The sequence below is a fragment of the Colletotrichum truncatum genome, assembly GCF_014235925.2.
Source record: "Colletotrichum truncatum strain CMES1059 chromosome Unknown Contig_0001, whole genome shotgun sequence".
NCBI lineage: Eukaryota > Fungi > Ascomycota > Sordariomycetes > Glomerellales > Glomerellaceae > Colletotrichum > Colletotrichum truncatum.
Window position 1 is genome coordinate 2,870,523 of NW_027222398.1, and position 23,852 is coordinate 2,894,374.

The 23,852-nt window shown below is 52.8% G+C and overlaps 9 protein-coding genes across 9 annotated transcripts; 6 read left to right on the top strand and 3 right to left on the bottom strand.

The window, feature by feature from the left end:
* Positions 1-1,741: 1,741 nt before the first annotated feature.
* Positions 1,742-2,368, top strand: CTRU02_200746 (siderophore biosynthesis; the record flags this gene model as incomplete). The annotated part of the gene is made up of 1 exon (XM_036718759.1): positions 1,742-2,368. The coding sequence occupies one exon, from the start codon at positions 1,742-1,744 to the stop codon at positions 2,366-2,368; it is 627 nt and encodes a 208-aa protein (XP_036589759.1).
* Positions 2,369-2,485: 117 nt separating this feature from the next.
* Positions 2,486-2,968, bottom strand: CTRU02_200747 (uncharacterized protein; the record flags this gene model as incomplete). Its single annotated transcript, XM_036718760.1, has 1 exon — positions 2,486-2,968. One exon carries the CDS (start codon positions 2,966-2,968, stop codon positions 2,486-2,488), a length of 483 nt encoding a protein of 160 aa, XP_036589760.1.
* A 1,003-nt stretch (positions 2,969-3,971) lies between these two features.
* On the top strand, positions 3,972-5,756 carry CTRU02_200748 (uncharacterized protein; the record flags this gene model as incomplete). Its single annotated transcript, XM_036718761.1, has 1 exon — positions 3,972-5,756. The coding sequence occupies one exon, from the start codon at positions 3,972-3,974 to the stop codon at positions 5,754-5,756; it is 1,785 nt and encodes a 594-aa protein (XP_036589761.1).
* A 217-nt stretch (positions 5,757-5,973) lies between these two features.
* On the bottom strand, positions 5,974-11,282 carry CTRU02_200749 (WD repeat-containing protein; the record flags this gene model as incomplete). Its single annotated transcript, XM_036718762.1, has 5 exons — positions 5,974-7,206; positions 7,277-7,424; positions 7,954-9,572; positions 9,625-10,766; positions 11,159-11,282. The coding sequence occupies 5 exons, from the start codon at positions 11,280-11,282 to the stop codon at positions 5,974-5,976; spliced, it is 4,266 nt and encodes a 1,421-aa protein (XP_036589762.1).
* Positions 11,283-12,748: 1,466 nt separating this feature from the next.
* Positions 12,749-13,237, top strand: CTRU02_200750 (uncharacterized protein; the record flags this gene model as incomplete). Its single annotated transcript, XM_036718763.1, has 1 exon — positions 12,749-13,237. One exon carries the CDS (start codon positions 12,749-12,751, stop codon positions 13,235-13,237), a length of 489 nt encoding a protein of 162 aa, XP_036589763.1.
* A 362-nt stretch (positions 13,238-13,599) lies between these two features.
* CTRU02_200751 (uncharacterized protein) lies at positions 13,600-14,883 on the top strand (the record flags this gene model as incomplete). Its single annotated transcript, XM_036718765.1, has 1 exon — positions 13,600-14,883. One exon carries the CDS (start codon positions 13,600-13,602, stop codon positions 14,881-14,883), a length of 1,284 nt encoding a protein of 427 aa, XP_036589764.1.
* An 813-nt stretch (positions 14,884-15,696) lies between these two features.
* On the bottom strand, positions 15,697-16,556 carry CTRU02_200752 (uncharacterized protein; the record flags this gene model as incomplete). The annotated part of the gene is made up of 2 exons (XM_036718764.1): positions 15,697-16,149; positions 16,200-16,556. 2 exons carry the CDS (start codon positions 16,554-16,556, stop codon positions 15,697-15,699), a joined length of 810 nt encoding a protein of 269 aa, XP_036589765.1.
* A 341-nt stretch (positions 16,557-16,897) lies between these two features.
* On the top strand, positions 16,898-18,681 carry CTRU02_200753 (GPI transamidase component GPI16; the record flags this gene model as incomplete). The annotated part of the gene is made up of 2 exons (XM_036718766.1): positions 16,898-17,247; positions 17,298-18,681. The coding sequence occupies 2 exons, from the start codon at positions 16,898-16,900 to the stop codon at positions 18,679-18,681; spliced, it is 1,734 nt and encodes a 577-aa protein (XP_036589766.1).
* A 1,032-nt stretch (positions 18,682-19,713) lies between these two features.
* Positions 19,714-23,043, top strand: CTRU02_200754 (serine endopeptidase; the record flags this gene model as incomplete). Its single annotated transcript, XM_036718767.1, has 11 exons — positions 19,714-19,845; positions 19,911-20,252; positions 20,305-20,368; positions 20,420-20,528; positions 20,590-20,650; positions 20,699-20,758; positions 20,817-22,102; positions 22,161-22,373; positions 22,427-22,601; positions 22,659-22,828; positions 22,881-23,043. The coding sequence occupies 11 exons, from the start codon at positions 19,714-19,716 to the stop codon at positions 23,041-23,043; spliced, it is 2,775 nt and encodes a 924-aa protein (XP_036589767.1).
* Positions 23,044-23,852: the final 809 nt, after the last annotated feature.

A 23,852-nucleotide genomic window follows, 5' to 3' on the forward strand; every position in this document is an offset into this window, starting at 1 on the left:
TCGGCAATATGTGATGGTGGATGCGGGGGAATGTAGATTAAAGACAAGACGCGGAAGCTGTGCAAGTCGCGGGGGTGGCTTATCGGTGCCGGGAGGGATGCCGGTGCCAAGGACAGGGGCGGTAGGAGAAATAGGTGGGGCCGATAGCGATTGTAGTGGGAAGGTGCGCTGAAAACAAGCCTTTTGGAAACAGCGAACTCCCTGAATGGGCTTGCCACCAGAACGCATGTAGCCCCTCTCCGTATCGTTCCAAACCGCCGAGAGTCAACATCACCGAATTTCGGTCGGCTGATCCGGCCGAGATAATCCACCTGATTGTGTCGTTCCGACTCATTACAATCAATCAAGTGATGTCCCCTTTTAGACTTTGTTTTGAACATCATCCCAGTGAGTCCAAAAGCCCTGCGTCATGTTTCGACTACAACTCTGGACGCGTCATCTAAATTCCTCCCTCTTGTCTTCCATTACTGACCTTTTCCTTCTTTTTAGCCTTTGAAAGTCCCAAAGGTCGACATTCGCCTCCTAAGAAAAATGGAACTACAACGGCATAGAACCAAGTCTATCAGCGAAGGAAACAAGTGCGAGGAAGAACGTCCCTGGTGAGCCAACTCATGGAATTGTTTCGTGCAATAGCATTCAGAAACATAAAAAGACCTTCCACGAAGCAGGCTTCCCACTAATACACTCAGAAAGGGATAAAAGAAGTATTCTCTGAACAATTGCTTCTGACCCTTTCATCTCGAAAACAGAATTGGTGCGACAGATTAGCCGATCTGTAGCGCGTCGACCCAAGCCAACCTATTTCAGAATCACTCCAAAACCCCCAAGGGATCGAAACCAGCCACAACGGGTGCTTAGAAAGAATCCGTAGATGCGCCCCAAACAATCCAATCTGCTTCGAGTCCGTGCATATAAATTGCAATAAGCAAACAAGCCTTTGAGCTTATAGGGTTACACTAACGACTGCGCGTCCGAGCAAGGGAGCTCAGTTCGCTTCATTCAGGAGAAAACAAACAGGCAATAACGCCTCAGTGGCCAGCTGTTAGCTTGTTTGCTTTTCCCAAGGAGAGCATCAATCATTGGGCGTTCCAAAGAAAACGGCAACAATTTGGAGCCACACAGCATTATGCAAGGATCTACATCCCGGCACGCTTACCCACCTCTTTCGCCCCTTCTGGACCGCGGAGTTCCGTCAGCGAAGGCCCAGTCCCTTGTTACAAGATGGCTCAAGTTGCCAGTTTCCCAGTCTAGTCGATTGACGGACTGTCACACGAGAATTCCCCCAATATGTATTCGTCCAGTGCTGAATCAGCGCCCAGAATACATCAGGACGGCTTATTCGGCAGCCATCTGAGACAGATCATCTCAGCCACATCGTCACGAAAACCGTTGAAGCGTCCGTGAGAGGTTGCTATTAATGACCGCTAGGACAATTTCCGAGATGAGGTGGCTTGCGAATCCCGTCGCAGACCCGCTTAGTACCACTTAGGGGGTGCCGCTGGATCGGGGCTAAGTCGCAAGGCATCGATGGCTCATTGTTCGAAATCCTTGATAAGAGGGACTCTGGAACGACGAAAAGACTTCTCCATCCATTTATAATTCCTCTTTATCCCGTATCTGGTGTTCGATTCTCAAGCCTTACCTCTCGGCAATCACACATTCGTTTACATATCTAAACAGTAATCAACACGCTCTTTTTACACTTCCTACGATAACTCCAAGTTAAAAATAATTCCGCAAAATGTCTTTCAGATACCTCGCCACCCTCGCCGTTCTGGCTTCCGTCGCCCTGGCCAAGACTGACCTCGACGGCTGCACATCATCCGACTCGGTTGTCACCCCGGCCAACGGCGGCACCCCCTACGCAACCCGCGTCTACTTTGTCCCCGACACCGGCGAGATCTGCGCTGCTCTTGACTGCGGTGGCGGCCGTGCTCCGCCCAAGACCACCGTGCCCGGCTGCCCCTCCTACGAGGGCACCGAGACCTACTCCCCTTCATTCTTGCCTATCAAGACCAGCGCCTCAGTCCCGGCCCAAACGTCTCAAGCCCCTGTGACAACCCCGGCCCCCGGAAAGACCAGCGTCACCGCTGCTGTAGAAAGCAGCACGGCGAAAGATATCAAGTCAGAGGACATCAAGTCGGTGACGGGTACCGACACACTTCTCGTTGTCGCCACATCTGATGCCAAGCCCAGCAACGGCACGCTCTCCGTCACCGCCAAAGCTGGAACTCGGACTGCCACCAACGGCGCATCTGGAGCTACGACGGCAGCAACCAGCGTTCCCAACGCCGCCGCCCCTGTCGGTGTATCGCACATGTATGGTATTGCGGCAGGTGTAGCACTGGGAGCGGCTGTTTTGCTGTAAACAGCCTCTCGGCCATGGTTGTATCATGATATGCCTTTTCAGTCCTGATGAGAGATGGTCATGTCTTTAAATTCAGGTGCCGTGATAATCGGATAATACAAAAATTCATATGCCATTTTACGGAACCTTGCCACCCGTGTAGAAATCCGGCACTCGCTCCAGCAGTTTCTGAAACTCCTGGTCCGCGTTCGTGAACTCCCAGCCGCCGTCAAGGCCGTTCTTTCTTGGCTCCCCCAGCCTGAAGCCGTAGATGTTTGTCCAAGTCCATCTGTCGATTTTCTTTGTCCTAGGAAATATCTCAAACGTGATCCAACACATTGCGCTCTGCGAGGACACAACCTCGATCCTTGCCGCGCAGGGCCGAATGTCAGTGCCGAGCCCGCTCTCGTTGAGAAGCTGGAGCTGTTTCAAGACACCCGGTGCCGGATCTTGCGGGAGAGTCGTCACTTGTCCGAGAGTGAAGCTGGTGAAGTTGGTGAGGTAGAATGACGCCAGGGACTCGGCGACCTCTTGTAGTGGCACTGAAGTGTTGCCGCCCTTCTCCGAGGCGAGGCCATATGCGGTGACGGCGGCGCGGGCCGCTTCCTTTATGTTCACCATTTGCGTGTCGTGAAGGATGAAAAGCCAGCAGTGTGCGTGTTCTCTAGGGTTTTGTGCTCTTGTTTTTGCGGTGGCACGATCGGCATGAGGGGTATTTACGTCGGAGGAATGCCAGCGTCGTGTTCAGCCTTACGTCCCTAGTAGCACGAACAACGCGAGGCTGTCGCAATTCGTCAGCAGAAGTCCCCGGGCCCCGATATGGCCGAGGTTTTCACTCTCGCCAGAGTTAAAAGGGAATTGGCTATCTTTTGATAGTTTGATGGAGGGGTCAGGTCAGGAATTCCCTGCAGATGTAAGCTTTTCTTTTCTGCGGGGTGCAGCCAGAGTATGATTAGTCCAACCCCGCTGGTTCAGTTGGCTTTCGCATCGGACACCTACACTCTGTGAGGTGAGCTTAATGTCTGAAAAGCTCAAAGTCTCCTGGAAATCGAACAAGTTTTATGTCTGTCAAGACTACGCCTCTGCAAAACTGCACTGGTGTACTTGACGATGGAAGAACCCCGCGCTGTTTTGCGACTCGGTACTGTTGATGGCCTCTAAGCCTTCTCCGGACGCCAAATTTTGCAACTGCGAACACACATCATAGACATGCAAGTAGCGGGATGCATCTGTATCTTGGCATATTCCGGCAAATGGTCCGGACGGAACGGTCGCCGATCGGCCTTGGCGAGGCCGCGTTTGTGGAGCAGTCAACGGCAGCCCGTGTTATGCGCAGGGATTCTGGGTTACGGAACATCGCGGAAGGGTGTGATACTTCGAATAAGACTATTGAGACAATAGTGGATTGCAAATGGGGACTTTGGTGTTATCACCAGTGAAAAGAGATTACATTGCCGAAATCCGTTTACGGCGCAGCAGCGCCGGAACCACCTTGACTGAAATTTGCACAGGCAACAGCGTCCGACTCCCGATCAATTTTGACAATTTCACAACCAACGTCAACAACCGCAATTGATGCCTGGAACCGGTGCTTGAGGCTGCCATATGTTTCCAAGGCAAAGATATGGCTATTTGTCGCATTGCCACCCTGTTTGCGACTCTGAGCCTCTTAAACGTCGTCAAATCGGATCTTGCAGAGCAGAAGCCGATCGTTGATGACGGACACAGCGACAGCAATGTTGCAAAGTTGTCTCTCTATCCGGGCTCCAGGACATTTCCCGATGATCTCGACAGTTTGAGAGCCAGCTTGTCGACCTGCCCTGGCGATGGCCCAGCCAATACGGTTGATTTGGCGCCTGGCGTCTGCCTTTCCGGGGATTACTACGCGAGAGACAACATAAAGATCTTGCAGAAGCCCAAGTGCGCCGACGGATCCAGCCCTGAAATGTTCTTTTACCCCCGGAGAAGATGTACCGGTGAGCCAACGGCTTTGGGATGGTCTCATGCTACTCCAGGGGACTGCCTCTGGTCAAAGAGCGACCTGGAGACGCCATCGTACTACTGGTCCATGATATTCCGGTGCGAGGACCATCAAAAAGACGGCGCCGAACATCACATGGATGCCGTGCCTCCATTAGTCGCCCAGAAGGTATCAGGGCCTGTTGCAGGCCAAGTGAAGTTTTATCACTCGGAAACTTGCGAAGACCCAATGTGGATGCTGCGATTTCCGCACAATCTACTACCCGATCAGTGTCTGTCTCAGCACGACGACTGTTTTAACCATGGTAAGGATACGGAGCCATGGAGTTCTTTACAGGTTGTGACGCCTGGCATCTGCGCAGATGGAAGCCGTGCCAGGCTTGCTCTGTACGAGTACACCGGCGACACGTACACTGTTGCCGCTGCAAAGGAGCACAATTGCAATGGTGGCAAAATGACGTTTGAGGACGGAATGCGCGACATTAGCGATGGGGATCTTGGCCACTGTATTGACTTGAAAGATGTCGCACTTTCTCGAGGAGGAACAGGCAAGGCCTGGGGAGTCATGTTCTACTGCGATGGCATATCATCCCGAGAAGAAGTTACGGGAGAAGATGGGGATGCACCAGAAGCCGAAAATAAGGAAAAATTCAGCCATGAGGTTGGAATGGTTTCTCATTCTGTTTGTCCAAAGCTCACAGAGGCTCCTGGGAAGCACGTCTATTCCGACCGCCCCCCGACATTTTTCTACCCAGCACCCGGCACTTGCATTAACATCCCCCGATATCACTCGGTACGACCCTATCAAACACCGACCTGCCCCGATGGAACTCCTGCGCGCCTAGCCGGTTGGCAGCAGCCCGATTGCCCCGGCTGGCCCGGCCGCATAACCAGCACGGACTTCAGCCCCTTTGCCAAGTGTTTCCCGATCGACCCGCACCGGGATTCGAGCTACATGTACTGGTGTAAAGGCAACGGCACCGAGCCAGAAGAGCGTGACGAAACAGAGAAGAAAGCCATCTTTAGCCCGGACGAGTGTGAGAAACCCGGTAGGGGCTATGTTACGCGTACAACATATACGAGATTGGAAGCGGATAGGTGTTTTGCGTTCAAAGTCAGCCAGGACCGGTTTCCCAAGATTTACTCTAACGCCAAGTGTGCCAATGAAACCGATGCCAAGATGGCCATCTGGGCGGGAGGAAAATGCCACGGGGCACCCAAGTACTTGTTTGATTTGCAGCCGTCATGTTTGGGTGACTGTTTACCGTTGCCGCCGGCTAGCAGATTCAATGCCATCGATCTTAGCGGCGCTTTCTGGTGCGATGGGTTTGACGACGTGGGGAGTGATTACGCGGATATGCCCTGGCCGCAGGACCCAAGTATACGATTTTTGAAGGATAATGAACGTGCAGGTGCGCTGTTTGACTGATGTCGAGGATCGGCGATATATCTGTTGATAGTTACCCAGATGGGCTGTTAGACACCCAATGCTCCTGCTCTCATGTAGATATCTGGTTGTAATTTTACATTGTTCCAAGTTCGAAGAGCGAAATATGTTTCCCTCTATTTGTCACTGATATCGCGCCAAGCCATCCCTGGTCTTTGAACTGATATTGACCGATTGTTTCTCGCCCACAATCTTGAGTCTACCACTTTTCGGCAAACGATCGAGCATCTACTCCCTCCTCAACCTCGTCATGGTAAATCTTCGCATGCGCGTTCCCATCGTCGTCAATCCACGCCCGGTACATACCATTGCAGTTGAAATCCTGTAGAACCTCCGACCTCACACCCACAACAGCACCCTCCTCGTCACGGGTTACCGCAATCTCAATTCCGATAATACCTCCCTCGCCCTCGCCGGTGACGTGCCACCTATCGCCAGCGCTCTTCTGCAGCTCGCCTCCCGGACCCGAAACAAACGACACGGCATCCTTGCCAGACAAGGGCTTCCATCTCGCCACCGCCCCGACAGTCCTGCCGGCCGCCACGCGCAGAAACGAGTCTCCGTTTCCAGTACCGGAAGCCGCGATCGAACGAGTCGTCTTCAAACCCTTACCATACAACACCCCCGGCACAGGGGAATAAACGTTCAATGATGGCAAACAGTCAGCCATCAGGCCCCTAAGGCCATCCGACAACGTCACCGTCCCCCACGCGCCACCACCCTTCGCAAACACCGCCGTCGGGTCCCCTTCCTCCTCCCACTCCTCCGCCCAGAATCCCGCACCGACGCTGGGCGTATCCCCGATCCGTCCAGTCAGCTTGTTCGTCAGCCCGCCGGTCGACGTAGCAGCGCACACGACGCCGTCCTCGTCCAACGCGACCGCACCGACGGTGCCCTGCGGAAGAAACTCCTCCGCACTCCATGTCGCCAGCCCCGTCCCCTTCTTCTCCTTCTCTAGAGCATTGATATGCTCATCCCACCTCTTCTGCGTGAAGAAATAGCTAGGCTCGACGAGTTCCAGCCCGTACTTCCCCGCGAGCACCTCCGCCGTCGGGCCGTGTAGCAACGTATGCCCCTGCGCAGACGGCGCGTCGATCCCGCGGCCGTCCGCGCCGACGGACGAAGGGTGCCCACTGTTCGAGCCCCCGCCGAGGTCCTCCTCGCCGTGCTCCAGCAGCGCTTTGGCGAGGAGGATGGGGTTCTTGACGTGCCGCAGGCCCGTCACGCCTACGCCGCGCTTCTTGAACCCGCGCGAGACCATCACGGATGCCTCCAGCTCGTTGATGCCGTCGCGAGTAAAGACTGCGCCGTGGCCGCTGTTGAAGAGCGGGTTGTTCTCGAGAAGCGTCACGGCGTGCGTTGCTGTCTCCAGGGCGGTGGGGAGCTTGTTGGCGCTGACTGGTGTTGTCATGTAAGCGTTTGTCTTGCTGACCTGCGTAACGTGTTAATTGTCTTTGAGATTTCTTTATCTTTTTATTTTTGAGAACGTGGGTTGTGTTTACAATTGTCAAGAGCGCCGTGCGGTATTCTGCGTATTGGGGCGGCGCGAGGTTGGCTGGTTTGATGTTGCCTGCGCCGCCGTGGATGATGAGGCGAGGTTTGACCTTGACGGCCGTTGGGGATGGGCGCTTATACTCCATGATTGTGACCCTTTAAAGACGGTGAGAATTGATTATGAGTTGCAACTTGAAAAGGAAAACAGTTTGAATTGGTTCCGTCTTTAAGGTATGTGTGAGTGAGTGTGTATGTGTGTGTGAGATGAGATGAGGTTGGGGGAAACGTCGTGGATAAGATAAGATAAGCTGGAATGCCGAATAGGGAAGCTCGCCGGTACTCATCGGCATCGAGGGGGGGCCGAAGTTCGGATCACGTCAATGGACGTGTCTGAGACGACATCTGTCACCGAGTCAGGCGAGCTTTGCACTCTCTTAATGAAATGGCATAAAATCCTGACCCTTCACAGTTTACGCGCAAACAGACATGTAGGCGATGCTATTGATTTTTTTTGGGTATCTAATTTATTTTACAATCCAATGTTCTCTTTTTCTTTTTCGAAGCACCAACTAACCCCCCCGCCAAACGCCTAAAACCATGCTTCACCTTTTCGTGGTTTTTTTTTTTTTTTTTTTTTTTTTTTTTTTTTTTTTAAATATCTTATTACAGACGCGCGAATACAGACCCCATGATCTCCCTGCTCTTCAGCAGATTCAGGACCCTTAGTTTCTCATTATCCAAGTGTCCGCCGTCGCTTGACTGTCCGCACGGGAGATGGGCTGCGGGGGCGCCGAACTCCTTTTCAAGGAACCGGATAGCCGGAATCGATCCGCCCTCGCGGATGTAGAGGGGTTTCTTGGGCTTCTGAGCCTTCTTCTTTTCGGCCGTCTCCTCGCCTTCGTCGGCGGATTGGCCACCCTCGAAGACGGATCCCCAGGCCTTGACAATGGCTTCTTCGAGCGCCTGGAAGATCTCATTGCTGGGATCACCCAGCCACGGCTCGGCCTTGTTGTCGATCTTGATTGACAACGAGTTCTTTGATTCAAGAAGTTCAAATTCCGACTCGAGATAAGAGGTCAAAGACGCGATGACGTCGTTCACCTCCTGGCCGGGCACCAGGCGCAAGCTGATGTTTGCGCTCGCGTGACTACTAACCAGACTGCCGTCCGGTCCCGAGACTTTGTATCGATGGATTGTCAGATTGGGTTCTCTCCAACGTGCCATCAGCGCAGTCTTGAGCTTATCTTCCGGGCCCTTCTCAGGGTTTTGTCGCATGAGCGTCGAGGCAATCTCGTCGTACCGCGTTTCCTCCTCGGCTGTGACGGGGAGGATACTGTCATAGAACCCTGGGATAAGAACCTTGTTGCCGGGCCCCTTGAGCTTTGATAGTGTGGATGTGAGGTCAGACAGTGGCTCGTTGTTCATGTACGAGCCGTCGACACCAGAGTGCAGATCAGGCAGGTGCGAGTCGACGCACACAGTGGCGTGAAGAACGCCTCGCAGGCCGTACGTGAGGCAAGGAACCTCGTCGTCAAGCCAGTAACTATTGGCCAGAAGGATATAATCCACATCGCCAATTAGATCCTTGTTCTTGCGGACAATCTCCCGGAAACCACGAGAGGCAGATTCTTCCTCGCCCTCAATCAGGAAGATGATGTCGTTTCCAAGCTTCTTTGCTTGCATAAGATCGGTGACGGCGTACAGTGCCGCCATGATGGGGCCCTTGTTATCGCTGACACCTCTACCGTGGAAATATCCGTTGATACCCTTCATTTGAAATGGGTCCGTCAACCACTTTCCCTTTTTAGTGTCTGCCGGGACGACGTCGTAATGACCGTAGAACAAGATCCGCTTCCGCTTCTCTGCCGGCTCCAGCTTGCCGCTGAACTTGGCCAGGACAACAGGATTGTGCGGGCTGCTTTCTGTGCTCAGCATTTCGACGTGGCCGCCTAGCCGCTTGAACAAGGATCCCAAAAAGGTTGCTCCTCTTCGGCAGTCCTCCGCGAATTCAGGGCGCGAGGAAACTGTTCGGTACGAGACGAAATCCCCAAGGGACTTGATCATGACGTCGTTCACCTCATCCACCTCTTGGTGCTGTTCATACGACGAGCAGTCAATGTTCCAGATAGCCACATCGTTGTCATTCGCGCCCGTGATATAGTACTGCCTGTTGTTGTACGTTGTAACGGCGGAAGCCAGGACCTTGCCCTCGTGTGCTTTCCAGCGAGCTATGCACTGGTACTTTTGGCTGATGTTGGCTGTCTGGGTGTCTTGGTACTTGCCATAGTGGACAGTAGTGTGTTTCTGTAAGTCATTAGTAAGAGCAAGGAATAGTTTCGGGGGAGGCTAGACATACGGTGGCGGATCCAGACCTAGAGGCACTCAGGAGATAGCCCCAGCTCATTTGCAGTGTCATAACGTCGCCCTTGTGTCCCTTGATAACTCTCAACCTGGACTTGGTGTCTAGGTCCCACAGCTCAATGATGCCCTGCAGCTTGCCGGCGTACAGGAATGACCCGTCAATGGCGAGGGACATGACCGAATCCGCGTCGTCAGACCCCAGAGACATCAATTCCTGAAGACCTGGCTCGCGGTCGCTCTCCTCCGCCTGTTTATCACCTTCTGCGCCGAGCTTCCACAGCTTGATTGTTCCGTCGCCACCACCCGAGATGAGTACCTCTTCTTCAGGCTCCACCAAGACCGTCGGCCCTTTCGCCATGAGCATCGAATATACGTAGCCGTAATGGGCAAACATCTGCAGAGCCCCGGGGTGTATCTCCACAACATTCTCGGACCTGGGAATCAGCCCCCACCGCTCGTCGTTGCGGCGCGGGGTCGACGTGCCTCCTACCGCCCGCGAGTCGAAGAACCTGTGATTGCGCCGGTCGGGATGCTGCGAGGAGTCGTGTGGAACTCGGTTGTTCGGGTCCGATAGACTGACCCATTGTATAGAGGTATTCTGGGCGCCGATGTAGACGGTCTCGTGCTGGGTGCTGTAGGCAACGGAAAAGATATCGCCAACGTCGTATGTACTATAAATCTCGTACATCCGGTTCATCGTCTTCGGGCACCAGACATTTATGAGCGGATCGCCGGCGCTGGAAAACAGCATGGAGCCGTCGGGCGACAGGAACAAGCTCAGGACGCTCCGCTTGTGTGCCTGGATGATGCGGTCCTGGTGGAACGTGGCCAGCGACCACACAACGATCTCGCCATCCTGGGTACCGGCGTATATGCGTTCGTTCTCAGCGCTGACGGCAAGGCAGAGAACAGAGCTGTCGTGCTTCAAGTTGTGCAACAGCTCGGGGGCGACTTGGGTGCAATCGTCCGTGTCGCTCAGGTTCGTCGACAGGTCGGAGGCCGCGATTGCGGACGGCATCGTGTCTTCTGTCGCGGGGATCAGCAGATGCGTGCGGCACTTGTTGAGAATAACGGCGGAAAACTGTTCAGACGGATTTGGGAGGGAAAGTTGAGACAGTTGAGACATGAACGAGGTAACTGGTTCAGTGTGGTGTGACGCATCTCACAGAAGAGGGTCCTAAAATGCCACAGCTGCGGTATCGCAAAGAAAATGACGAATGACGAAATGCGCTAAGGGGACTTCGCTCGCCTAATACCCCTAGCGTGGATCTCCCCCGGAGCGCAGACTCCAGACTTTTGGGATGGGGTGGATCGGTGTTGCAGTTCTTGGGCTCTAGCTCCCGCTGCCACCAGGTCCACACCTGTATTTTCAGGGGATGCTTTAAGGGCCAAACTCTCTTGTTACAGGCATCTCGTGACACCTAATTTCTCTTCTCTGGACACTTGTCTGTTGGGCAGAGAATAGGAGAAGTCCACGAACGATGACTGAAAACGCCAACAACAAACGGAAAAAAGCGAACTGGACTTACCATCCTCGTAGTCTGAAGATTCTTCGGACTCTGTCGACAGCTCGACCAGCTCTTGTTGGATTCGGCGGCATCCCTCGCAATCGTCTCCCGGAGCGTGCTCCCCTGACTCAAAATGCGAGGCCATCTGCTTCGTGCGATGACTCCCCTTTTTCCCTCTTTCAGTTCAGCAATGGGGCCAACTGAGTTTTCGTGTGGCTCTCTGGAGCTATTCTCGTTCAGCTCGGTGGAGAGCTCTCTATTTGTACGGGGGGCTGTAAACGCTTTGTCTTTCTCACCGCTTCATGACGCAACATTGGAGAGGATGGTATCATGAGCTGGGGGGGGAGTCAAGTAAGTCAACCAAATACTCCAAGAAGAAGAACACGGTTAGGTATGATTCAGACCAGAAACGAGATTAAAAGAAAGGTTGCTGCGAACACTTAAGGATCACACACGAGAGGGTGCCGAGATCGGGTTGCGTGATTTCATAACTTGTATTAAATATCTGAGCACCCATAGGGGAATTTCAGGCGCCAAGGGACCACCTGAACTCGTCCCCTTCTTCCACACCCCCAGCCATCATCCTGCTGGAGCCAGCCCCGTACCCTGTCGAGCCCAGCAGCAACTCCCGACCGAGACAGTGCTCGGAAAGCTCGCCGACACTCCTTGGCTCCCTATCGGTATGCCAGAAGCAAGGACAGGACTGGCTCACCGCAAGATAATGGTGGTGGTCGGTCTGGCTGTAGTGCGCCCCAATCTAGGGTACGTATGGTGATCTTCCGAGAGGTTCCCCGAGCCAAACTGCCCTATTGGAGGAAACCACGCATGTTCGCGTAGACGCAAACGGAGCCACGGACAGGCTGTTGAACAAGGGGAAATCGAGCCGTGCAGGGGTCGCAGTCGAGGCGGCCTCCTGTTCTGGCGCTGATAGGTCATCTTCCGATACTCCATTTGGCCGCTATCTCTTCCCACGAGACCGTTTTCTACATCTGTTATCAGACGCCATGATGGCTGTATGATTCAGCTGACTCTGAATACGAAGAGAAGAAAAAAAGAAGACCTGGCAGGAAATTTGGCGGGTAGGGGAAGCGGTATAGACACTCTTGAGATATTGCAGTGGGTCTCCTGAGGAGTAAATGGCCCTTTTTCGACATAAACCCTACGTTTTATTTTTTGAGTCTGAATATCGATCCAAAGAAGAGACACTTGTACAGGTCTACTTGATTTCATTCATGGTGGCATCTTATTGAGCAGAACAAGGTCTCGGAAATGACGAGATACTGCGGGAGGTGGTGGGCGGGAGGCGTTGAAAGAACGTTGGGCTGGCCCATAACAAGCTGCGTTAGGCAACTCAGCTCGGCTCCTCTCAGCCCGCAGAAGACCGTGACCAATGGAAAGGCTGCTAAACAACGGCTTGCCGGTTTAAGGCTGAATTGCTTTCTCGCCCATGCGCCAATGTCAGAAGCTCAGCTCTCATGCATTTCAGACAAGTTACTAATTTGAAGCGTTATTCTGCGACAGCTTCCGTCATTTTCACTTGAGATCAAGGCGGCATACCTACTGTACATCACCAAAGAAAGTACTTTCGCCTTCTGCCATCAGCACGTCAGCATGGAGGCAACGCCAGCAGCAAGCAGTGTCATCCTGCCTCTAAACAGGCCGTCTGCGACTGGTGCAGCCAAAAAATCTGTTTTTCTTGCGGGAACCACCAGCCAAGGGGATTGGCGCAAGGACTTGTCCGAGTCCATATCTCATCTCCCTATAACTATCTTCAATCCCCTCCGGACAGACTGGGATAGCTCGTGGAAGGAGGACATCTCCGACCCCAGGTTCAGGGAGCAGGTCGAGTGGGAATTGGAGATGCAGGATCGGGCTGACATCATCGCCATGTTCATTCAGCCAGGGACAGAAGCACATATCAGCTTACTTGAGCTGGGGCTTTGTGCTCGCTCTGGGAAAGCCATCGTCGCTTGTCCCCAGGGGTACAAGAAAAGAGGAAACGTTCAGGCTGTGTGCGCCAGGTTTGATATACCCTTGTTGGACAGCTATGAAGCTCTGCGCGACGCGTTGATCTCCAGACTTGACAGTTTAATTCGATAAACATTAATTGCAACATTTATTGATGCACAACGCGAATCGGAGGGAGACTGAGTCAAACTTGGAATACGCACTAGAACAGACTCTTGAAGCACCAACGACCTGGCGCAAAAAGTGAGATTACGTAATCCTTGAGCACTGCCAGATCAAGAAACCAACGGTGTCGGGCCGAGGAGTCCCCGACTCTCCACTACCAATCCGCGCCCAGTGCTCCCCACCTACCCAATCTGACATGGGCTTTTGCTACCCTCCAATCCAGCACAGAGCTTCGAGTCGACATCACCAACCTCTTGTTTGCTCCAATTGTTAGCTCCTCCTAGTTTTCTCCTTCCAGAATCCCGATACCCCTTTTCTCTATATTAAAAATGGAGGATCAGTTTGGCGGTCGCACAGATGACGATCTGTTTTTCGACGATTTTGAGCCCGTGAACGAATCTCGGCCTGTCGACACCGTTGAGACAGTCGCCCCTCCTCCTCCTCCCCCTCCCGCCGCTGTCGCAACACCGCCCGCCGAGCCCCCCAAACCCAAACCTGAACCAGTCGCCCAGAAGCCCGTCGAGCAGCCTCAACAACCCAAAGCGAAACCTGTCCCAACGGCGCCACGCGGTCTCGCCAACTCCAGATTCAACCCTAATAAGCCCGCAGCTGCCCCGCGTCCTCCCCGCCAAGCGGCCCCTGCGCCCACCAATTCAACCAGCGCAACCAACACCACGACTACCCCCCCGCAAGCGCCAACCGGTCCAGCAGCGCAATCGCAAGCACCAGCAGATGCTCCCACTGCGCCCGCCAATACCAACAGCAAGACAAGCTCGCCTGTGCCTGGCCAGGCGCCGCATCGCGAAAAACAGCAACATGCGCCTGCGACTGGCGGCAACACAGCCCCAAACGCGGAGGCGCGTCTCCAATCCGGTGCGAACCCACGGACCAAGCTCACCGAGTCCGAGCTGGCGGCCAAGATGGAGCAAATGCGCATCCTGAATGCTGAGAAGACGCGCAAGTTTGAAAAGGCGGAGCAGGATGAGCGCAGTCACGCAGAGGCTTACGCGCGCGGCATGGAGGAGGCGCGCAAGCGCAAGCAGATGGATGAAGAGCGGCGAAAACGCGGCGAGGAGGAGCGCAAGCGCATGGACGACGAGCGCGCCAAGAATAGAGAACGTAAGCTCAAGGCCATGAGCATGAAGGAAGGCGGCTGGGACGAGGGCAAGGAAGCGCTTGCGGCGGAAGAAGACAGGAGGGGTTTCCGGGGCGCGAACGGCGGCATCAGAGGCGCCAGATCCGGCGGCGGACTCTCGGGTAGCAGGTTTGCGAACGAGGGTGATGCGGAAGGTGGCCGTTACGGCGACCGGCATGGCGATCGCGAAGACCGAAGGGGTGGTCGCGGGCGCGGTCGGGGGCGGGGTGGACGTGGCGGCCGCGGCGGATACGGTAACGACTCCGAACCCAGAGACCCCGCATCGAACGGCAGCCGCCACGCGAAACCCTCTGCGCCCGAGCCCAAGGTGCCCGCCATCAGCACCGAAGAGTTCCCCGCCCTTCCCAGCAAGGGCAAGACCGGGGAGACTTCACCACCTGTGCTGTCGCCTCTCGGAAGGTGGGACGACGAAATGGAGGCTTTTGATGCCAGGATGAAGGGCGATGCTCAGGCTTAACGCATTTGTTGTTGTTGGTGTTGGTGTTGTTGCGGGGGAGTTATAACGGTATAGGGGGGGGCTGGGTACTGCGTAGTCGACGGCTTGTCAGGAGTGATGGGATTGGATTACAAAACAGCGACGCGGCATCTTGGATATCACCAATGGAGGAAGAAGAGGGGAAGAAAGAGAAAAAAGAAAAAGAAAGCACCATGTTTGTGGGCGAGTTTTTATCGTGTCGCTTTCTAGCATTGCACCCTTCGAGGTGGGCATTGGGCATTGGAAAATGTAGAAGCCCGAACGATTAGCGTAAATACATGAAGTTGCCCATGAAATCCTCTCTTCTGGCCGAATCATGCTTGACTTCCTTCTCGTGCTTAGATGATCCGATTATCGCCCTCATAACCAAGAAGAGCATTCCCTTCACGCTAGCCGCTACCCAAATAGGTTTGCGCTGTGCTCTAGTGGTTGATTCGAGGCCTAAAAGACTTAGTATGGACAAGAGTGAACTCTAGCGGTTCGTCACCCACTTTGCTGTGCATTCTGATATAAACTGATGCTGAAAATTCTCATGTGGTCCGTGACCAACCCGATCCCCCAAGCTGACCATTTTTTGCGTCTCTTCCGTAGAGATCAAAGGTGTAGATTCCTGTGGTGGTGGCTGCGGCAGAAGATCCGGAATTTCAGACCGAGCCATGGCTGATGTGTGTTGTGGCTGTCCATTCCATTATTTTTAATGCGTCTTGACTACGAAGACGTCCACACAGTTTGGCGTCCCCTCACGGCCCTTGTGGTTTTTTTTTCCAAAGTTGGAGTATTGTTTCGAAATGCGCTCTACCATCCTCCACGGTATCCCCTGCCTCCACGTCCGCGGTAGCCGCCTCCGCTTCGTGAGCCCCTTGGTCCGCCGGACCCCATGCCGTCGTCGTCTGCTGGCGCTCGCATGCGATGGCGCATTTCCTTGGGGAACGCGTCGTAGGTTTTACGCATCTGTGCGTATCCAAGGTGCATCTTTCCGTAAAAGTGGTCGGCCAAGCGACGGTCGTTGTCAAGTCTGCTAAGGTAGGCGCCGCATACATCACACACCTGAAGCTTCTGGTGGCCGGACGGACCTGAAGTGTCAGAAAGAGCTTTGAGTTCCTTCTCGCGATCCAATTTCGTCTGTTGTGCCTGGCGCACACGGTAAAACTCGTCGATCGCACGGGATACCTCGCCCATTTCACCGAGGATTTCAACTTCGAGGGTGCCATTGTGGATTGTGGAGGACAGCTCGGAAATACTTTTCAACTGTAGCAAGTTAGTCTGGAGTCTTAGTGGGTAAACTACAAAACACATACCAGAGCATTGGTCTGCCTGATCTCGTCTGGTGTCTTTTCAAGCCTGCGCTGTGCCGAGTCTATTCTCCTGTTGCAATCGTCGATGTACTTTTGCAGGTCCCGCATGTAGTCGTACTCGAAACCGTATTTCTGTTTTTCCTTATCCGACAATGCCTCATACTCGGCCTTCAGAGCCTCTGAGTGCTGTTTTGGGCAGGAGCCCAGATCTTGTTTGGTGTTGGTGAAGAGATCGTGAGGACATGTGCCGACGAGGAAGGATCTGCAAACTTTGGGGTCGGTCATGGACAGCGAGGCCGATCGCGTAGTGGCTGAGCCACCCATGAGCTGCTCGAGCAGCTTTCTTTGTTCTGCAGCCATGGTGTCGTGTCGTGTCGTGTCGTGTCGTGAGTAGTTGAGATTTCTTGCTGTGAGTTGAAGGGTGTGTCTACGGAAATTCGCGAAGCTCTGGGGGGTGACGCGCGGGATGGGATTGGGGCGGAATGTGGAGAGCTGCTCCATGGTAAATTCAAGGGTAAACTTCAAGCTCGGTTTACGTAAGGATGGATTCTGCCGGGACCCACCGCCCCTGTACGTCCCTCCAGGTAGCCACCCTCGCGAGTCGACACCTAGGCCATCCATGCGCTGGCTTAGCAGGGGAGAGCGAAAGCTAGCAGACGTCACTTTCGTTTTCTCTCCGGGGCCGCGATTCTTCTTCCAAAATGCGCCAGTTTCTGGCGGCCCTTCTCTTCCTCTGCCTGGCTGCCTTTGGCACGGCTGCGGATTACCATGAGCAGCTTAACTTGCGACCGCTGCCCCTTTCCGCACTGCTGGCGAGCTTCAATTTCCGGTCCAACACGTCGCTGACCGATTTCGAGTCGCAAAACTTCCGCTATTTTCCTCGGTCGCTGGGACAGATTCTGCAATATGCTGGCACTCGCGAACTGCATTTGAGATTTAGTCTGGGGAGATGGGACGCAGAGAGCTGGGGCAGCCGGCCGTGGGATGGTCAGCGCGAGGGTGGAACGGGCGTAGAGCTCTGGGCTTGGCTCGAGGCGGAGACAGACGAAGAGTATGGCTACCGTCATTCGAGGAGTGTGACCGATGCTAACAAATGCATAGAGCCGACCAGAAATGGTTGACCCTTACCAATGCCCTTTCGGGTCTCTTCTGCGCCTCGCTGAACTTCGTCGACGGAACTCGAACCACCCGACCAGTCATGTCCTTCCAGCCCGAGGGCGACCACCCGGAAGCTTCTATACCGAACATGCAGCTTCTGCATGGTGTGCTTCCGAAGGAGGTGGTCTGTACGGAGAACTTGACCCCGTTTTTGAAGCTGCTTCCTTGCAAGGGCAAGGCGGGTATCTCCAGCCTGCTGGACGGCCACAAGCTCTTCGACTCCTCCTTTCAAAGCATGGCCATTGACATCAAGCCTGTGTGCCCTCCGGGCCAAGATTGTGTTTTGCAAATCGAGCAGACGATCGACATGGTTCTGGACATCGACCGATCTAAGCGCCCTAGAGACAATCCGATTCCCCGCCCCCCGCCGGGCCACGAACTCAAGTGTGATACCTCGAAGCCTTACCATTCCGACGACACCTGCTACCCCATTAGCCACACCCTCGGCCAAGAGTGGAATCTTTCCCAGCTCTTTGGAAAGCCAGTTAAGGGCATTTGCCCCCTCACGGATGAAGATGTTCCCCCGGTGTGCATCGAGGTCCCACATTCGAGAGGCGTCTTCACTTCTGGCGGTGCTACAGAGCACCTCAACCCGAATGGGGCGTCTCGATGCTTCAAATTTGGACCGGAATCGGAGCTCGAGATTGTTCTCCCTCTTGAGAACAAGGAAGGGCAGGATGCTACGAACGAGCTGATTGAGCCTGCAACCCCACTAATCTATGCTGAACGCAGCTTTACTGGGCATGGCCAGGAACATGGTGGAATGCAGGCCATCCTTACGAATCCTAGCAAAGATACCGAGGTTGAGTTCATCTATATGGAGTCTTTGCCTTGGTTCATGAGAGTATACCTCCATACCCTCAACGCAAGAATTGAGGGGTCATCGGGCTCTCAGCCATCCATCATCGAGGATATCTACTACCGCCCCGCTGTCGATCGCGCCAGGGGTACGCAACTGGAACTGCGCATGCGCATCCCTCCCGCCTCTACTGTCTTCCTCACCTATGACTTTGAGAAATCTATCTTGAGATACACCGAATACCCCCCTGACGCAAACCGCGGCTTCGACATTGCTGCGGCAGTGATCACTACCCTAAGCCCGCGCACGCAAAGCACGCGGACAACTACCTTGCTGCTGAACCTTCCAACGCCGGATTTCAGTATGCCCTATAATGTCATCATTTTCACGTCGACAACGATCGCTCTTGCTTTCGGCGGCATGTATAATATTTTAGTTCGGAGATTGGTCGGCGCAGACGAAGGTCCTAGCCCGGCGCTGAAGGCCAAATTAGGCAACCTTTTGAGCAAACTCAAGGGTAGAACATGAGAAAAGAATAGAGATACAAGTTTATTTTTCGCACATGATACTGTTGTCTACCTTGAGTTGCCCGCAGAATCTTGCTTCGGTCTGTCATCTTCCAGGCCTTCGGAAATTTAATTTGGATTCAAAGGGACTCAGCAACGGGCCGCTGCGCAGTTTCACTGCCAAACACACAACTTTGCCATCTCTCGGGTATTGCATTTCTTGCAAACAAAAGGTAACACAACGTAGAACAACGCGCATGCTGTCCCTCGCGGTTCCTTGCGGTGGGAGTATGACATGGCACATTGATGGGAAGTATGTTACCTGTAGCATCCCCAACGCACATGTACAACATACACCAGTCCCCCTCGTTCGATCGACAAGGCAGACTGCCGGGAAATGCGTGGCAAGATCTATTGTACCGACGGCTCTACTGTGCCTTCCCGCCGGGTACTTTATCATAGTATATGCTTCCTGGTGTTGTTATTCGACCTTGGATACACAAGCGTACAACTATCGAGCTTGAGAGCATATTGACTAGCAGCGAAATCCGTAGTATGTGATTAAGACCAACGCGGAGACAGAGTCATGAGCCTTCTAACCCATTACATGCATATGATGATGACCTTTTTGGCAGGCAAACAGGCAGATGACCTCCTGTATCTTCTGGAATCACAAAACCATGATAATAATAGATAATCTCAGCTATAGTTTAGCAATGGATTTTCAGCCGGCTCACCGAAACCTGGTTTCAGGAGCCGTGAAAATCTTTCGATACTGCCGGCTTGCAATCGCATTATACGAAGTCCCTGACCCTTTCGTTTGCTCAATGTCCTTATATTGCTGTTTGTTCCAACATAAGACCTTAACCGATGCGAAGATGCAGGTTCCCTCGATCCCGGACGCCCACATGGCCTACTGATGCCACGCGTCTGCTTGGGCCAGCATCTAGAATTTCTGTTGTCCCATATGTAGGCTCGACATCCGTTTAGTTTGAAACCTTTTGAATTCTGGAAAACAGACCATTTTCAAAGACAGTCTTGTGATCTATCGAACATGTATCTAACGACTGTGTTGACGATGCTGTCTCTGACGGGACTGGGCGCAGCCCGTCTCGGCGTGGCAGATAATTCACTCAAAAGTCACCCTTCTACTGGCACGAAAAGATTCATCATTGAAGTTGCTGAGGTAAGCAGCTGTCTTTTTGTTCTAGGATGATGCTGTCTGGTGTATGCTGATGCGATGTTATACAGAACTCGGACTTGAAGAAGCTCACCTCGGAACTAGCTACCCATGAAGGCACAAAACTGTACAAGACATTCCACAGCGAAGTCTTCACTGGGTTTAGTATAGAGACAACCATTGAGAACGCAGAGACCCTTCGCATTCTTCAAGGTGTCAGCAATGTGTGGCGTTCGAGGAAGGTCCAAATGGCTTCAGTCCTGAATGGCAAGACGTTCAATGAAGACACTTCTGCAGCCAACTATTCCATTCACAGCATGACTGGCGTTGATAAGCTTCATGATGCCGGTATTCTGGGCAAAGGTGTCAAGGTTGCTGTTGTGGATGCCGGCGTCGACTATACTCACCCTGCTGTATGTGCTCTCTCATACTTCAACCTGTTGACGCTAAGTACTGATAATCTAGCTGGGAGGTGGACTTGGCCCCGACTTCAAGGTTATTGGCGGCTACGATTTGGTCGGCGAAACTTGTAAGATATCCAAAACCCATGATGAACGTGGCTGACATGTTGTGATGGAAGTCTGGCCTGATGAAGGATTCGCAAAGAACCCAGACGGCGACCCGATGGAAATCGCAAGTCTGGGCCACGGAACCCACGTCTCTGGTATAATTGCAGGGAAGACAGGCAGGTGCGTTTCGATCAGTTGGCTTTTGAGGTTGCAGTTCTTACGTTTGCTTACAAATGTCCAGCTGGCAAGGAGTTGCCCCTGAAGCCAGTATCTTGTCTTATAAAGTTTTCGGAGACGACGATGTATGCTCCCCGCTTCGTGAATAAGCTGAAAACTAAGAAACATTCCAGACGGGCCGCACAGACGAGGAAACATTGATTGAAGCATTTTTGAGGGCACACGCTGATGGAGTCCGTTTGCATTTCTTTTCTAGTAAACACAAATACCTTCTTACTAACTGCATATTAGGCAGATATCATCACGGCGTCAATCGGAGGCCGCGGAGGCTTCTCAACCAATGCCTGGGCTGAAGTTGCGTCTCGGTTAGTGGATCGAGGCCTCATAGTAACCATATCGGCCGGCAATGACGGTGATGCTGGCCTCTTCTTTCCCGATAATGGGATGTCCGGAGAAAGTGTTCTTGCTGTTGCTTCTCTCGAGCCTAGCTTCGTTCCTGGCATGCCCTTTGAGGTAACTTTCGATGACGGCGAGAACAGCAACACCGAAACATGGGGCTTCTTCCACGGCGCCCTCTCTCATGATTTCCCCGTCAATGGCAGTTTGAAGGTTGCTATGCTGTCATATGACCCTGAAAATGTCACAGTCGCCTGTGAAACGCTCCCGGACGATATCGACCTGTCCAATGCCCTCGTCGTAGCACCGCGAGGTGGCTGCAGTGGAAGTACCAAGCGCTATGTTTTGAAGACAGCCGGAGCTGAGCATGTTCTTCTCTTCAACAACGACAAGCTATTTCCGATGCCGAGCAATTGGGATACCCGAGGCGTGGAGGGTTTAATCGGACACGATGAGGGTGTTGCTCTTATCAACGCCTTGGCGGAAGGCACTAATGTGACGTTTAGGTTTTTCAACGAGACCGAGAAACCTCTCGTCAATATGAAGAACCCGGCCATCGTTCCCTCTTCTTTCACCTCCATGGGTGGTCTGTATGACCTGCAGATCAAACCAGACATAGCGGCCCCCGGTAGCAACATCTTCTCCACCCTGCCGCGTGGAAAATTCGGTCTTAAATCTGGTACATCGATGGCAACTCCGTACGTCGCCGGCATCGCGGCCCTCTACATTAGCAAGTATGGTGGCAGGTGGATTCATGGCCCAGAGTTCGGGAAGAGGCTCGCTGCAAAGATCATGGTCAGTGGTCAGGCCATCAAATGGAATGATGGCTTCAATATGACGGACTACGATGCCTGGGCTCCTGTTTTCCAAATTGGGAACGGCTTGGTCAATGCCACCAAAGTTTTGGACTATCGCACGGAACTGTCTTGGCCCAAGTTTGCGCTCAATGACACGGCTCATTTCCAACCATGCCACAAGATCAACATCACCAACAACTGCATCAATCCCGTTACTTACAAGTTCTCTCTTCAACCAGCTGGAGGAGTCGAGGCGATTGATTATTATGCGGACTTTAACCCTGGACCGGTAGAGGTCGCCCTACTTCCGACGGATATGACACCTAATGTCATCTTTCCTGAGGGCGAGTTCATTGTCAATCCGGGCGAGACCAAAGAGGCAACGTTCGTTATTTCTCTCTGTTATACTTTCAAGGATTTTCTTGCTGATATCGTCCTACAGTTTTCATTTCAAAGCCCCTGTAGGTCTTAACGAGGACCTAATGCCGGTGTACACTGGCAGGATTCTTATTACTGGATCCAATAATGAACAGCTCGCTGTCCCATACATGGGCGTTCAATCTGACATTCAGACGACTTTCAAGAGAATGTTCAAAGAATCTTATCCCTACATCATTTCGACAAGGAACATTACTAGGATAGAAGACAAGTCCACGTGAGTGTTCAGGCCTCCTTTGCTTCAACTGATTCATCCTAACAAAACCTTAGTTTCTCATTTGACATAAGCGCAGAACAGCAAGACTTTCCGAAGCTTTACGTGAGAACAAGCTGGGGTGCTTCTATAGTCCGATGGGACATCTTTGAAAGCGGCTGGCAGGAAGAGAACTGGACGTACCCGCCAGTCGTAGGCGAAAATGGCTTTGTTGGCATGGCTGCAACCTGGGTAAGATTTCTGCACCAAGCACCAACTGAGTATCTTAACCATCTAACATTCATAAAGGACAACGAATGGACCGTTCCTTACTTTGACCCTGAGATACACAGCGAGATGAACCTCGTCAGGGGACCGCTCACTGAGTTGTCTCGTGATGTCTACGGCTACGCTCCGTATCGATTCTGGTGGCTTGGGCGACTTGCCGACGGCTTCAAAATTAAACCAGGGAAATATGTGTAAGTTGCACAGCCTTAGAGTACCTTCCACGTGCTGACGCTGGAAATTAAGAATGCGTATTGCTGCTCTCATTCCCTTTGGTGACCCTTCACTCAACTCGCACTGGGACACTCGCAGCTACAACTTCACCGTGGTCCCGAACAATAATACACTCCCTGTTGCTATTTCCAAGAGACCCCCTCCCCCACCGCCGCTTCATACTTGGGATAACTGAGGTCCTGTAGAAACTATTCAAGAATTGGGGCTGTTGATACAATAGTCGCTTCTTCCCAAAAGTAGTTAGTACCACGCTGCATTGGCAACTTGCAATTAGACGTCTATTGGAATACGTGGACCCATAAGGATGAAGATATAGAATGCTGTTGCTACTGCAACTTTCTTTCCTATTCTTAGGTACACTAGATTCAACTGGAGTTTATGGCATAACGTTCCCTGTGTACCACTGTTCATGGAGTGTTTCCTCTACAGTATTGAAATCAACCTTCTCTCGTGTCAGTGCTGTCATACATTGGTGAGCCCAGCAAGCACACACACGTGACTTAATGAGGGTTTTTGAACCATTTTACACTCTTAATTCATGAAAGTACTCGACATTCTATCTTTCAGATAGCGCCGTGAATATTGGGAAGCCGGTCACCTCATATTGGTACTGCCAAAGAACACGGTTTGCACCATGGCGGCGTGCTGCAATTTTTCAGGTCTTCATTTTCCAGTTTATTAAACTTCCAAGGCCTCAAGAATTGTGATTGATCTCCAAGTCAGATAGATCCAGTAAGAAATGCTTCCTAGTGAAAGGGCTAGGCACTTTTCTTTGACATATCTCGGTGTCCTCGTTGGTCGATCAAGTAAAAGTGAATTGTCTCACCTTCTGGACCCCTGAAATCCCTCGGCATACAACAAACTAAGTTACTCGCAAGTCCTGGCCTGATTAAGAACTTTAATTTCGATGTTTTAGGCAACACATCCTGGCAAAATTCTGTGTGAGGGGGTTGCCTACGGAGGCTTTCGATATGTCCGTCGCGG